The sequence below is a fragment of the Anser cygnoides genome, chromosome 2, assembly GCF_040182565.1.
Source record: "Anser cygnoides isolate HZ-2024a breed goose chromosome 2, Taihu_goose_T2T_genome, whole genome shotgun sequence".
Classification (NCBI taxonomy): domain Eukaryota; kingdom Metazoa; phylum Chordata; class Aves; order Anseriformes; family Anatidae; genus Anser; species Anser cygnoides.
Window position 1 is genome coordinate 38,139,062 of NC_089874.1, and position 14,349 is coordinate 38,153,410.

Genomic DNA, 14,349 nt, shown 5'->3' on the forward strand with positions numbered 1-14,349 from the left:
ACCATAGACACGCCCTTCTGGTTAGCAGAACACACGGCCACCATTGTCTCCATGTCTGACTTACTAATGACATTGTATAAATTAGAATCTGTAATCTGCAAAGCACCAATAAGCCATTGGTCATGCAGGACCTCAGCATTATTCTTAATCTCTGAGTAGCTTTGGTGCAAGGTTGCTGTCAAACACTACTGCCATGGGGTTGGATTTGAAGGGGATTATTTATAACGGTGGATATGAGGCTAGTACACCATTACTGTAGTTCTGTAAATGTACTGCATGCACTCTAGTCTACCTCTTTTCACATTTTTTTTTCAGTTTATGAACTGCTGGTAATGGGGTTACATTGCAAGTCACCTGCTTATTTTCCATGCACCTTGCTGATTTATTTATTCTGCTGAGAACCTGAGTACAGAACTCCAAAAGTTCACCGGTAGAGTCTGAGGATAAATGATAGCACATAAGAAAATCTGTATTTTCATGGTGGCTCTCAAAATGTAGTGCTGTAATTATGGATCTATGGATCATATTTCTGTGGTCATACTGAGAAATTTTTTTTTGGATGATGTGAACAGGAAACTGATACTTGGAAACAGTGATGGATGAATGAACTTTAATTTCTCAACTGGTTAGAAATCTGGTTTTGGGAAATATAATATGAATAAGATAATCTGGATTTTTCAAGAAGTTTTTTGGTTGGGGGTTTGTCAGATACAGGGTCTGTGGACACAGCACTTTACATGAGTATGGTTAAATGTCCTTGGTGGTTTGCTTGGCACCGCCATTTCACACTTAGTGCCTTTCCCTCAGGGTAAGGTGAGAAGGCTGTTTTCTGCATGGGTCCCAGCATGTAAGCTGTTATCTGGACAACCGTGATGTAAATTTAGTGTGTACTAGATCAAGGCACAAAATAAATTTGTTGAGACATAATATTTCATGAAATTGCTGCTTCCATTTTCTAGAGATCCACAAAAAGGTCTTTACATGTAGTGTGACATATTTAAATGTGATTTAAGAATAGTTTTGTATAGTAAATATTTGTTTGGCTCTGTGTTTCTATGGCAGTGACCCAACAGGTACTTCAGCATGGATTTTGGCTAGAGAGATCAGCGTGTATTGGCATGTTGTTTAATTTTGGATTACTAGATCAGATATATTTGTGCTTGAAGAATACAATTTCTGAAGCTTTTTCACTGTTCTTTGCCTTTTTAGTTTCAAATCACTGTCTCTGTGATAACAAAAATGCTACATTCCTCCCTCTTTTTCTCTCCACAGCAATGGAGTTTCATGAAAACCTGCACAATATAGGAGCAAGAGAAGGCTTGAAAGAAAGAAAACTGCAAAAATCAGTAGAAAGTTTTACGTGGAATATTACAATTTTAAAGGTAATGTGTCATCCTTCGGTTAGCTATTGTATTTTTCTATTCACAGCTGACATTCTAATATTGTTATGGGTCATTACTGTGTCACAATTCAACTAGATTTGTTCACTTTTATGATCATTTTCAATTTATTTTATATTACCTTGAAAACACAGCAGACCGTCAACGTGAATTTTTTACATGGGTGAAACAACGAGTACTGATTTCTGTGAAGCTACTCGGGCTGGGTGGAAGCTGTGCTGCTGTTTAAACCCTTTTCTGTGATTTCAAAGGGAGTGAGAGTATTCAGGTTAATGCAGTTATTGAAAAACAAAAGGGAGGCTGTTGCTATTGCAGTTAGTGAGGAATGGTGATTAATGATACATGCAAAATATATCAATAATCCAAACTGGAGTAAGATGAGTGTGTATGATCTAGAGATTCTCTTTGCCTTCTATTGAGCACATTTGCTTATGTTTTTACACAACATTAAGTGATGTAATATAAAAAAGCTTTCAGCTAGAAACCCTCAGGAAACTCAAATGTGGAACAAGTTTCTTATCTCTAGTCTTTCATCTCAGCAGAGAATAACAAAATTTATAGAGACAGCAAAACTGCCTCTCCTAATTTATTCCCTTGACACTATCCTTCTAGCCCAAATTATTCAAATTTTGTGTTTACATCTACTAATGAGTTCTTCTCTCCCACTCAATCAAATATTTCATCACTATATTAAACTAGAAAATCTGTTTTAATTAGAAAGAAAATTTTCTCTGACTTATTTTTTTATTTTTAGTTCTTATTACTGAAAATAGAATTCCCTACCACCTCTCTTTACAGTGCACCACTACAGAAAAGCAGTAACACACACATATTTCTGCTTTCTGTGTTAGTTCCAGCTTTTAAGCTTTTCACTGTGCTGCTTATTGTTCTGTCCCCCTTGTTTTACACCTCAGAAGTTCAATGCAAAAGTCAATCAAAAAGGGGTTGAATTTGCTACAGTGTGTACAGTTAATACATTCTACAAATATGTTTGTGGGTTCTGCTTAAAAATAAAAGGACCAGATTGTCACTTTTCCTTTAATAGAGCAGAATTTCCTGAAGATGCTATATGGGATGTGTCAAGTACAAACTGATACTACCCAGGAGATGAAGAGGAGGGGAGTCAGTTCAGTAGCTTTGGGCAAATGTAAAGGAAATAGATTCTACCCTTTAATTTTCTGTCAAGAGGATCAGATACAGCTTGGATAAGGAAATCTATTTTAATGCTGCCTGAAACAGCAGCAGTACCTCTGTTTCATCTCTGCTTTCCATTCAGAACATAAGGGCTGGCTGGGGGAAGGATTTGCAGTTGATGAATGACTGACCTGTGAAATCATGATTTCTGCATAAGCCAGGAACTGGACAACCCACATTGGAGATCTGGCTCCTGGGAGCACTGAAGGGCTTCTTTGTGTATCTTTAGGATTAACGTAATTATGAAGTTAGGCCTTCCTTCTAAAGAGATTATTCAGGAAATCTCTTCAACATTGACTTAATTTTTTTTTCTGCTTCCAGATTAATGTCCCTTCTATAGGAAGGTACAGTTTTTCCCATACTTAATACTTCATCAAAAAATCAGTAAGATGTCTAATCAACTTGTTGTCTAAACTGTAATAGGAGGTCTTATTACAAAAAGTTCATGTATGTTGTAACGTCTTAAAAGTTCTTTACCAGCATTACAGTTCACAAATCCTACAGTTCACATAGGCTCCTATTAAGTATTATTATTCACATTTAGATACACAGAAAGTTAGAGCTTGTGATTTGCTTGAAGTAAAACACACTGAACTTTTTCACTCTGGACTCTTAACTACAGACTCTAACTGTAACTTGTCTTGAGTGACATAGTTAAAAAGTCTATGAGATTCTAAGACACTGCTCTTCCTGCAATCATAATTTTGATCTAGTACTATGGTTTTCCATTTCTGTTTTCCATTTTTCCAGCTCTCTAAAAAGTATGTGAGGACAGGGATGGAAATTGAATACCCACATTTTCTGGAGTAAAAACTGATCAGGAGAGTGACAATCTATGAAGCCACTTGAAGAATATTTTTTTTTTCTCTTGAATTCCCTGTCTGCTTCAAATTAACTTCTCTTTTGAACAACATAAAATCTGGTCTGTTCAGTGACCCCAAATTTTGTTGTTCAGCAAGGCAACCGAGCAACCGACACACCAAAGGCAGTGCTGTGCTTAGATAGATTGAACTTTTTATTCTACTTGTAATCTGGAACAGTATTTCACGTAGTTTCTTGGCTATGATTTAGGAAATGCTCTGTGGCTCTGAACAGCATCACTAAATAATTCTGTATGAGCACTATCATCAGCTCCTCACAGAGGAGTCGTAGCATGGTCATACAGCTTGGCTGATACATTTTCCAAACCGATTAAGTTGCATTTTGCCCTCAAGGCACATATTGATCTTTTTTTTTAATTGGGACATTTCGACTACAGTTGATGCAACGGAAAGTTTGATAAAATAACGAAATCGACAGCTTAATTCTATGGGAACTCTTTGTTAGAACAGCTCACTTATCTAACAAATATCTATATGTGCGTGTATGTGTTACAATTGCTATTTTAAAGTATTTTGTTTTTTTCTAATTTGAAACTGTATGGCATGTTTGAATTCAGATGAACTACCTGTATTCAATCTGTGTATTTAGATGTGGACTGACTGTACGGGCAGCACTGTTCTCACCACGGGCATTCATAAAGCCCCCCAAACCTGCTGCTTACCCCCGTAGTTGCTCCTGTAGGTGCTCAGAAGAAAAAACCGTATCCTAGTTCAATTAAGATACTGAAAACTACTAGTATCTCGATGTTGCTAGACTGATGGGATTTTGGCTCTTAATTAAAATCATTTTGAGAAGTTAAGAAGCTAAGTCCTTTATGGCCTGATTCTGTGAGTGCACCGAGAGCAAGTCAGCTGGACACGGAGCACTGCAGAATGTTACGGCATACCGAGCAGCCCCCTGTTCAGAGGTTTTGAGAAAGTGATGCCAGCTTCTTACTGTTCCTGATACAAGCTTCGGGCTCCCAGACCCTGAGATAAAGCCCAGTCATTTGTAATGTAGTTCCTTAGAATTTCCGGGGGAGAAGGTGCCTATGCAGTTATTTCAAATGTCATCTGTACGGTACTTCAGTATTCAGACACTCACTGGAGAACCTGTTATCCAAAAATCATGAGCGAATACATACCAGATTAAGAAGGCAGTTGTGCTGAGATGTTCTAGTTACTCTGTCAGATTGTCTGCAACATGGCATCTCATTTCATAGATACGAGAACAGATAGGAACCATTTTGGTTTTGTTTTTATTTACCTTTAAGGAGTATAAAAGCACTACTTCTTGAGAGCCCTTGGACAAGAGAAATTTGATATACAGCTAGAAGGAAGGTCTGTGAGGTCTTATAATTGGTGGCCATTTTTCAGATCTGGATGATTTTTCAATTTTTCTGCCTTTCAAATGCTTTGTGTTACTGCTCAACAGTGTTCACTGTGACTACAGCTTGAATTTTTAAGATGCATACTTTTTTTTCCTCAGCGTATGGCTTCATGCTGGTGCATCAGCAGAGCTAGGACAATTGGACAGACCTCTCTCGCTTGAGCTAGGGCCATGTTTGGTAGCACTGGGTGGCTCTTTGTCTTTGGCTCAAGACATGCTGGTAGATAATGACAACACCGTTGTTTTCACAAATGGTTTTCTGAGTTCAGAGGCATTTAGAAATCAATTGCTTCATTCTGAGTGTTGGAGAAGAGAGTATCTAATGGACGCAGATTCATTTTACTTTTTCACCCCAGTCTGAACTTGACTAACACTAGGCCAAATGTGTTTAGTCTGAACCCCTCTTGCCTCTAATAATCCAGGCTCTTATCCCAGATCTACTCTTGTGTATGGAGTTCATCATCCTCAGTCTTGTCCAGATGATCGCAGCTCCCTGCTGAAAACCCAGCCATTCCTGCCAACCCCTGGCTTCCTCCCTCCCCTCTCTCCTCCATCCGGTGCTCTTTTCCCACTTGGTGCCTAATTTTCTATTCTGGCAGATTTTTTTCTGTTGCTTTCCAGTTCATATTGTCCCCTCTTCTCCAGAGATGCTTCCTATGAGTGTTAATTTTAGTTTTCCCATCACCTTACCTGATTTCATTGTATTCTACAGTCTTCTAGCTGTTGTGCATTTTTGCTTGTTTTTCTTTCTCACCAGCTTTTAATCTCATTGACAAGTTCTCTTGCTCTTTTTTGAATTGTTAGTCCTTCTACTTGACTACCATTTCCAGGCTTCATTCAACATGGTGGTTTTTGTCAGATCTGTTTACTTTCCAGTTCCAATCGTTGTCTCCTTTCCCTGTCACCTCGTCCAGTTTGGTCTCTGTGTTCCTGCACTGCATTTGTAGTTTTGTTGCTAGTTCACAATCTCCTCCTTCAGTCTTACCTGGTTACTACCTTGCCTAATGCAATCCAACTTCCCTTTCTGCAGTCCTAGCCTTCTTGCCAGCTCAGCCCCAGAGACTGCCCTTTGCCTCCTCCTTTTCTCCACCTTCTCCTTGCCAGAGTCACCATCCCAGGCTCTTCCTTCCCTTCCTCCAGTCTGGCTTTTGGGCTGTCTTCACTGGTAACCAAATCCTGGTGGTAGGACAACTTGGAGAAGCCATACAGGGAAAACCAACCATTTTCTTCTAACGCACATTTTTTATTGTGTGAGAATGGAATACACGTTGTCTTGCCACATGCTGGAGATGAAGAAAGACCTAGAATGAAATCCTGCGTGATTGTATTAGCCACGCTCAAAATCTGATTTTTGTTTGGTAAAAGCTCATAACTTGGATCTGCAACTGTGGGTTCCTTAAGTCATTTGAATTGCAAGTCCCTACCCTAAGTGGGAGGTTGGGGGGAAGGATGGAAGGTTGTTAAAAAAATTCTGACAGCATTTTCCTGTCTTTATTCTCAGAACTGAATGAGCCATATGGATGAGGTTAAAGAATAATATTAAACAGTAATAATAAAATCTGCTAGTGGCAAAAATCCTACGTAGAGAATATCAGCTCAAGTAGTAAAAGTTTGGCAAGCATATAAGCAACTGACAGCAGGTTTTTTTTCTAAATGGGGAGTTTTAGGCAACCTTATTAATAGACTGTTGCTAGCAGCTCTGCCTATAATAAACAACTTGATTAAAGTTCCAGAAGTATATTATACTAATCCATGTAAAACAGAACTTGGGCTAGAAACAGATGCACTCCAGATATGACTCATTTAGTCTGCTGGAGTGTTTTAAATTAGCTTTTAGTTGTTTGTCAGTTTGGAAAAAAGATTTTTTTTTAAAAAAAAGAATCCCTGGTTTTCCTTAGGAGAAAATATTACTGAGGCTTTTGCTATGTTTGGTGTATTTCTAGATTTTTTCCTGTCTTGTAATCAGAAAAAATACTCCAGCAATTAGTCTTGGATAAGGGTAGGGGGTAGAAAGCAATATATGTTTTGAATTTGTGTGCTTCAAATGTGTAATTCTGCTTACTTCATGGGGTGGTATTTATATTCTGCCTTGCTAAAGAAGTGAGGTTGAAACAGCACAACATGAGTGCACACATGTTTTTCTGATTGCCATTGTAACTCTTTATTTTTGAAATCAAAAAGTTGGATTTCAGCCTTATTTGGCAGAGGAAGAGAGGCAATGGAGCAGTTATGTCTCTACAAGGGAAGTCAGCATCTCTTCAAGAGAGGTGTCAATCAGGAGGATTTACATGAGAAACGTGAATCCCCCAATTACAGGAAAAGGTGCAGTCAGAGTTTGTACCTTATTAGACGTTACATGAATTGAGAGTATCAAGGAACTATAGTATCTGTTTTTTTTGTGTGCATGTTTGTGTATTTGTTTTCTGCCCCTTCAGTTGGAAATGACACTGTTTAAGATCTAGTATTTTTGAAACCTCATCTGCTTTTCTCCATGCCGTGGGGCCGTTCTCCTTTGGGATGGCAGACAGCACCATGAGCTTGTCCATTCCCTGCACACGGGCAGGGTGGGCAGATAAGGGCTGCAGGGAAGGCAGTCCCCAGTCTGCTGCTGAGAGTTGTTGCAGTTAGAGGGCTCTAATCAACACAAAGAGATGGAGTAGCTGATAATACAGGACAGAGCCAAATCACCCGAGTCTGGGACAGTTTCTCTTACAGTTTTAGTTAAAACTTAATTACTACGAAGAGTAACACTTCAAGTAAAGAGGGGTAGCTCTGAACTGCAAACAATCCTGTGAGGTCTCTGTCATCACTGTCCTTTTTACATGTTGTTTCCCGGCCTGCTAATTTCATTTTTTATGTTTTGTCAAACTTTGATTCTTTACCATGCTACTACTGAATGAATCACATTGCTAGGAAAAAAATCTCAAAGAACAACAACAACAACAAAACAGTTTGCTCCCTGAAGTATAAAATGAGCCTTCACAATTTTCTCGATGCAGAAACACTTATAGTCCCCACGGGTTAAAAATACAGCGCAGATTACTTTCCTGACAGCTGTTAGATAGAAATGATCCCTATTCCTTTGTTTATGCAATCAGTTGGCTCCAGAGCAAGCAAGGAGCTTGGTTGTTACCAGCTTACAAACATGAAGTAATCCATGTTCATTTATTTACTTATTTTGAACAGAGCAACTATTCCATTAATCTGAAACAAACAGAAGGAGAAGAGAATCCTGTTATCAACTGTGTATTCTAATAGTATTTTGGTTTTGCAGGGACAAGCTGATCTTCTCAAATATGCTAAAAATGAAGCACTGGAGAATCTGAAACAAATCCACTATGCCACTCTTTCATGTGGACTTAATAAGCCAGGCACTGAAAACGCAGAAATCTCAAAACCTCGTCGAAGCCTGGAGGTCATACCTGAAAAAGCAGGTGATGAAAATGGAGAATGAGAGAATGCTCTTCTCGTAATTATGGAGTTTATAACTCTGTGACCAATTGTAGCTGCATAGGACGTTTGCTTTGCACTTACTGTTGGAAAATATTTGGGATTTTCAAAGCACAACTGGAGAAGCTAATTACAATCTATTGAAACTGTGAATGTATGTAGCAACTCTGCTTGTGAAGGCAATGATATTGTGTATCATGGAAATTACGTTATTGGCCAAAATATAGTATATATGTAAAAGATACTGTAATTCAGTAATAGCGTGCTGAAAAGTTCATTATAGTGCCGTAGGGAAATGAACATTTCTTAAATGAGCTGTAATTAGAGGGAAAACAGTTCGCAGAATTTGACAAGATGCCTTGATTTTCAAACAGATTAGATGTACAGGTCCTTTATTTCTTCGCACAGGTTGGTAATTGTGCTAGCAAGGTGAACTATTGTGCACCTAACTTTTGAAAATGAGGTCCAAGAAAGTAGGATCCACATGTTTCACACTATATGTCATTCAGCCAGTCAGATATTTGGGTTTGAAGTGGTATTGATTTTATTGTTGAGCCATAAATTAAAACGAGAATGTAATTAGACAGTGATCACTGACTTCAGTGCACTATAGGAGAGCCATTATGTAAAAGGAAAATGTGCAATCAATCTGATAGCCTATGTCAGAAAAAGATACGTACCTATTTTGCCTAAGATCTTCTGCAAATGTGTGTAGATAATGTGACCAAACTGCAAGCAAAATGTTGTAAATAGTTTTTCATTTTGTGAAGTGAAGTGCTCATATTAAAAAGTTTTATGAGATTGCTCCCAAACAAGTAAAGCTTTTAACTAAATTTTAACTTTTTTATTTTTCAAGTATTTTCTTCCTTACAGAATAAGCGATATCTCAATAAGCAGATTTGTCAAAAAATTGCTGTTCTGGTTCTGTTTGTTTGGTTTTATGACAACATTAGATAAAGGTATTGTAGCTGATATGCTCATTGTAAAATGACTATACCAACCCTAGAGTGTTCTCTTACTGTTTCTGATTTAACAATAAAATGGACTATATAATTACAGAAGCTAATAAATTTGAAGAAAAACAAGCAAAATCCTAAAGAGATCAAAATGCAGTTTTTGTTCAGTCGTGGGAAAAAGGGGAAGGTGGTGATGTCTGTTGAAAAGTATTGTTTTAATTAGAGCTCTTCAAGACAGGCATTCTACACAGATCAATTAGTTTAACCAATTCAAGATCTAATTTCTGCATTTAGGTTGTAATGAACATCTACATATATATATAACATCGTGGAAAAGTCAACGGATCTCTAACTGAGAATGTCAGTATACTTACACTTCATCTGAATTATTAGGAACTTAAATTTATTTTTTAGTCTTTATAAAATTAAAGGAAAAGAATGATAAAAACAATTAGCCTAATAAATGTCACATCTTAGCTTGCATTTTTAAATGTCAAACTGAATAGGTTAGGAGCAGTTTTAGAAGGTGGTAAGCTCTTTCCGTGTCCAGTGACAGATCATATGCCTCAATATTATAGTCCTGCCAGGAATGAGTTCTACTCCGTGTCACACAAAATGAAGCATTTAACCTGTGGTGAACACCTGCTTTGTGAACAGTCCCTCTCTACGTTATCAGCTGCAAGTCTTCAATGGCACATGAAGTTGATGGGAAGCAACACGAAATTGGCTGTTACTAACTGTACTCCAACACAATATGAAATTAGTCTTCCAGGGTCAAATCTATTCCTGAATTATCTACAGGAAAACAAGTGTGTTACATCAAGATTCAGCTGGGCCACAAATAGGCAAGGTCAGTTTCACTTTATCAGAAAATCCCAAACCTAGGCTGCTGGAATTTTACCACTGACTTTTAGTCCTAATTGAAAGGTGTGGACTTTGGAAAAACATCAGTACAGTTAGCATTATAGGCCTAAAAGCTGGTGAAGCTCCATTAGCAGTCTTTGCCCACCATTGTTTGCCTGGCATTTACATAGTTACATAATTTATATCACAAACAAAGCATTTCTGTAGAGCCTCTTTCTTCAGCCAGGTTATCAGAATTAATGGCTTAGGCATTCTCCCTATTTATATATTCCTGCTTAGCTCATTGCATCCTTGAAAGGCGTTGGTTAACATTGAAAGGATTAAACACAAATAAGGTTGTTTGGTGTTTTTTTCTTCACTTTAAAGCAAAAAAAAAAAAAGTAAGTTAAAGATGAGTATTATATGGGTTAGGGCTGATAGATTTTGTATGTTGAACTCTATGATATATATTACCCCTCTGATCCTGTTGAATCTTGTTAAAAAGCAAATTAATGCTGTTTCTGGAGAAATATCCTTATATAGTACCTGCTTAAAATAAACAAACTAACAAAAAGTTAAAATGTATGCATTTAACGGAATGATAATTTAAATACTTTTGGATTCTAGTGTAACACTAAGTCCTGAAAATGGAGGTTGCTTTTGTGCTTTATTCAATACTCAGTCCAAATCCGTATGTACCATACAGCCTTAAAATGAACTCAGTCAAGCAGATACTTTGAAAGATGATGTGTAGCTAAAAATCCTTGAGGGAGTTTACATGTTGCGTGTTAAGGAGAACGCAGGATAAACACCTGCAAGCAAAGTATCAGGTTCTATTGTTAACCCAGTAATGATAATTTCTAAACCAAATTTGTTAGCATATTTTTCTCAGTTGTACTTTCTTAAAAGCATTCTTTGCATCCACAATGCAATTTATTTTTATTGTTAGTCCCTTTTGACAGTGGTTTTTTTAGTTTATATAGAAGATCAAACACCCAAGGTCTGGTGAAGTATTCCAAATAAAATTAATCAGAGGTTGACTTTACACTTTTCTTTGCCTTTATTTGCTTAAATGCGCTGTAATGCAGTTGAACTGTTTACATAGTTCAGAACTGTTAAAGATGGAGCCAACATGCAAATGACTGTTTATCCGACTGCCTTTTTAGCTTTTGTTTGGCTCCAGTAATCAGTGAGCGTGTATGGGTATGTATGGAGACACAAGTCAACGTATTGCTAAGTTTAAAAGAAAATACTAATTAGGAAAGGAAAAGTTCACATATGGATTATTAACCATGTAGACACTAAGAGTGAGTTCGTTTTTAAACACAAGAAAACGGGTAAAATGGTGCCTTCTTGTAAAAGGAGCAACTCTATAAAATATAAATCTCATCTTTTTTCCTCCTGCCTAACCCCCCTTTTTCATCAGTTGTGCTTGGTGTGGTACGTAGCAGCCGCTGGAGATGCAATTACAGAGCCCGGGATCATGCCCTTCATCCTCTGAACTCACCGACCAGCTGCAGGGGATGGCTCAGTCCTCTGAGAATTCCTCCAGCGACACTTCCCGAGGGCCTCTTCTGCCTGTTTATGCCACCAGAAGAGCAAAAGCATTCAGAACAGAGCTCAGGGACACGTTCTGGTGAAGTCGCAGCCTTTCTGCTCTCAGTGGTAGTCTTCCCGTTCAAGTCAACCAGATCAGGACTGATGCACAGTGTTGTGAACTTTCCCCTCCATCTTGGATCTTTTGTTTCTGTACCTTCTCTTCACGTTCCTGTGTTGCTGCAGCAAGGAGTACTAGGTGGGTGCCCCACACACCTTCAAGCTTGCCCATGTGGGCACAGTGAAAGATGCTCACGGGATGAGTCAAGCCTTTTTTCAGCTACTTTGTACAGCACAGAAATATTTTTATAAGACTCCATGGCTGGTTACCATATTCACTTTTTCCTGTTTTGAAGTTGAAGCAGCAGAGAGATGATTCAGAGTTGCCAGCATGAAAGATGGAAGTGAGTTCCAAGCTGACTAAAAATTTTAACTCTGGCCTACTGATCAAATGAGCAAATCTGAAAGGACCCGATCGTCCAGACTCGCAGTTCTGAAGTTTTCCTTCCATTTGTATGACTTCCTAGTTTTTGTAGAGCATGAACGTAGTCTTCTTATTATGTGCATTGATTGATGCACAGGTCAAGGAAACTCCTGAATGTCCTGTGCACAATATAACAACCTTTCCTTAAGCCTTAGCCTACCTAGTTTTACATCTGCGTTAAGGTTCAAAAAGAATATAAAGAGTAGTATTTGCAAAAAGGGCAATCATATAGCCATGTTCGCAGCACAACACGCACATACGATGGCATGTCCTTCACTGTGAATTCGTTTCATCACCACTAGCTAGGGGTTGGAGATCTGCTGCTGGAGGATGACCAACCACGGGCTGTCAATAGCATGAGCAAAGTCCTGGAACCTGTGAAGTCATCAGCGTGTTGCTTTTGCCTTTAACGGGTGTTGGACTTCACCGCTTTTTTCGTTTTCCGTTCACACCTCCTCAGTCTGACCCATTAAGCTTGCTAAGCAGAATATTTAATAACTTGGTTTAAAAATTTATAGATCTGCCTGTATCCTGTAGTGACCTCCACTCTTTTGAACTCCTGTAAACATTTTAAAAAAAATCTCCACAGTTCCTCCAACCTTCTGATTCCTTTTTCCCCTGTTTTGAAAGGAGCTGTTGGACAGGTCCGTTCGGTAATTTTCAAAACTAACCCATGTGATTCTCTTTTTTTCATTACAACTTGTTTGTCCTCAGTAAGAAAAAGGCAGTAAAACTCTTTGAGGTTTTCTGGTTATTTCTGTTTCTGGACACTATTAAACTTCCCTTTCTGACTCATCACCTCTGTTCTCTGGGTGGCTGTGGAAAGGCAGAGTAGCAAAAAGCACGACAGAAAGATTAGAAACAGAGCTCGAGTAAAGAGCAACAAGAAGTCCTCATGGACACGGGGTTTGTTGTGCTCAGTGGACAACATCCATCGCTGCCCACGGAGCTGGAAAAGCAGTTCAGGACTTACAGGTGGCAGTGAGGGGAAGGGAGTGGGGAGGAAGGCACACGGAGCTGGATGTTAAACAAAAACAAAGAATTTTAGCCCACGGGATGGCATGGCCCCAGCTGCATCCTGCAGGACCCCTAGCGCTTTCCAGAGATGTTACCGGTCCCTTGGGACGAAAGCGTGCCAGTCCTCCCCGTGACAATACCTGGCGTGGCACATCGGGCAGCAGTGCTGGGGAGCGGGTGAGGTGTGGACGCCGAACTCTTCCTTAATTTAGCTTTCTGTGCAGAGCCGCCTGTGCCACCTTGACGCCGCAGCTCCGAGGAGTTCCTGCTCTGTACGGCGGCAGGAGGGGCTCGCACAGCCAGGTGCGGTCAGCTGTCACACACCTCTCCTGCTCGGCTGAGAGCGATTCGGCCTCGCTGAAGCCACCTGCGGTCTGTGGAAGAGCCGTCTGAGTGAGGTTAGGTGTTTCGTTAGGAGCTGATTTCCACGCAGACCGATGTGGAGGAGCGGAGGGCCCGGCACTGCGCTGGGAGCTGGGAACCGGCGGGGAGAAGGAAACCAGCACAGCCAGGAAACGGAGCGCAGGAACACAAAGGCTGGGTTTTGTTCTCTGTCCCTTGGTTTCCTCCATCGATAAATTGGAGGAAATGACACCTAGCACATTTTGATGTAGCAGAAGAAACATAGTGTGCCACCGCAGAAAAAATAACCCCCACAGAAGCCTGCTAGGAGTGAAATAAACTGCATATGAATAGTACATCTTTCGAAGGCAACACTCTTTGTATTTGGATGTCGTGTACATGAGGTTTTACAAAGCACATTAATGCCTAAATAGTTTTTCAGTCACATATCCGGCAGTCATACTTCGATGTGCTACTAGCTGGTGAGGAAGGCTTTAACATACAAATGCTGTCAGTTGGCTATAAAGTCAGCATGCATGTTTGGGGTCCCAAGTCCTGGGGACTTAAATATTTTTACTGTCTAGTAAGAGAATAAGAAAAGTTTTTGTCACACTCATAACACAGGTTTTATGCTGTGGCTCACAGCATGAGCACTTCTTTTAATTCTGGACATTATCTTATTGATCAGAAAAACCTCCAGAATCTTACAGAAAGCCCTAGGGTTCGGCTCTAGGTCTCAGCCTCTGCCCCTAGCTCCAGAACTGATACCTGCTGTGTTTTTGATATATCCTTAATCAAACAGTAATTACAACTCTCA

The 14,349-nt window shown here is 39.4% G+C and overlaps 1 protein-coding gene across 2 annotated transcripts in view; it reads left to right on the forward strand.

Moving 5' to 3' along the window:
- The window catches only part of PLCL2 (phospholipase C like 2), a 102,514-nt gene extending 89,543 nt beyond the window's left edge, over positions 1-12,971 (forward strand). The window contains exons 6-7 of one of the 2 annotated variants that reach the window (XM_066991872.1): positions 1,273-1,382; positions 8,119-12,971. In XM_066991872.1, the coding sequence (XP_066847973.1) occupies positions 1,273-1,382; positions 8,119-8,298 (290 nt within the window). In that variant the 3' untranslated portion in view covers positions 8,299-12,971. Of the gene's footprint in view, positions 1-1,272; positions 1,383-8,118 lie in introns of those variants that run through there. The other variant, XR_010829207.1, reaches the window with a different exon arrangement.
- Positions 12,972-14,349: the final 1,378 nt, after the last annotated feature.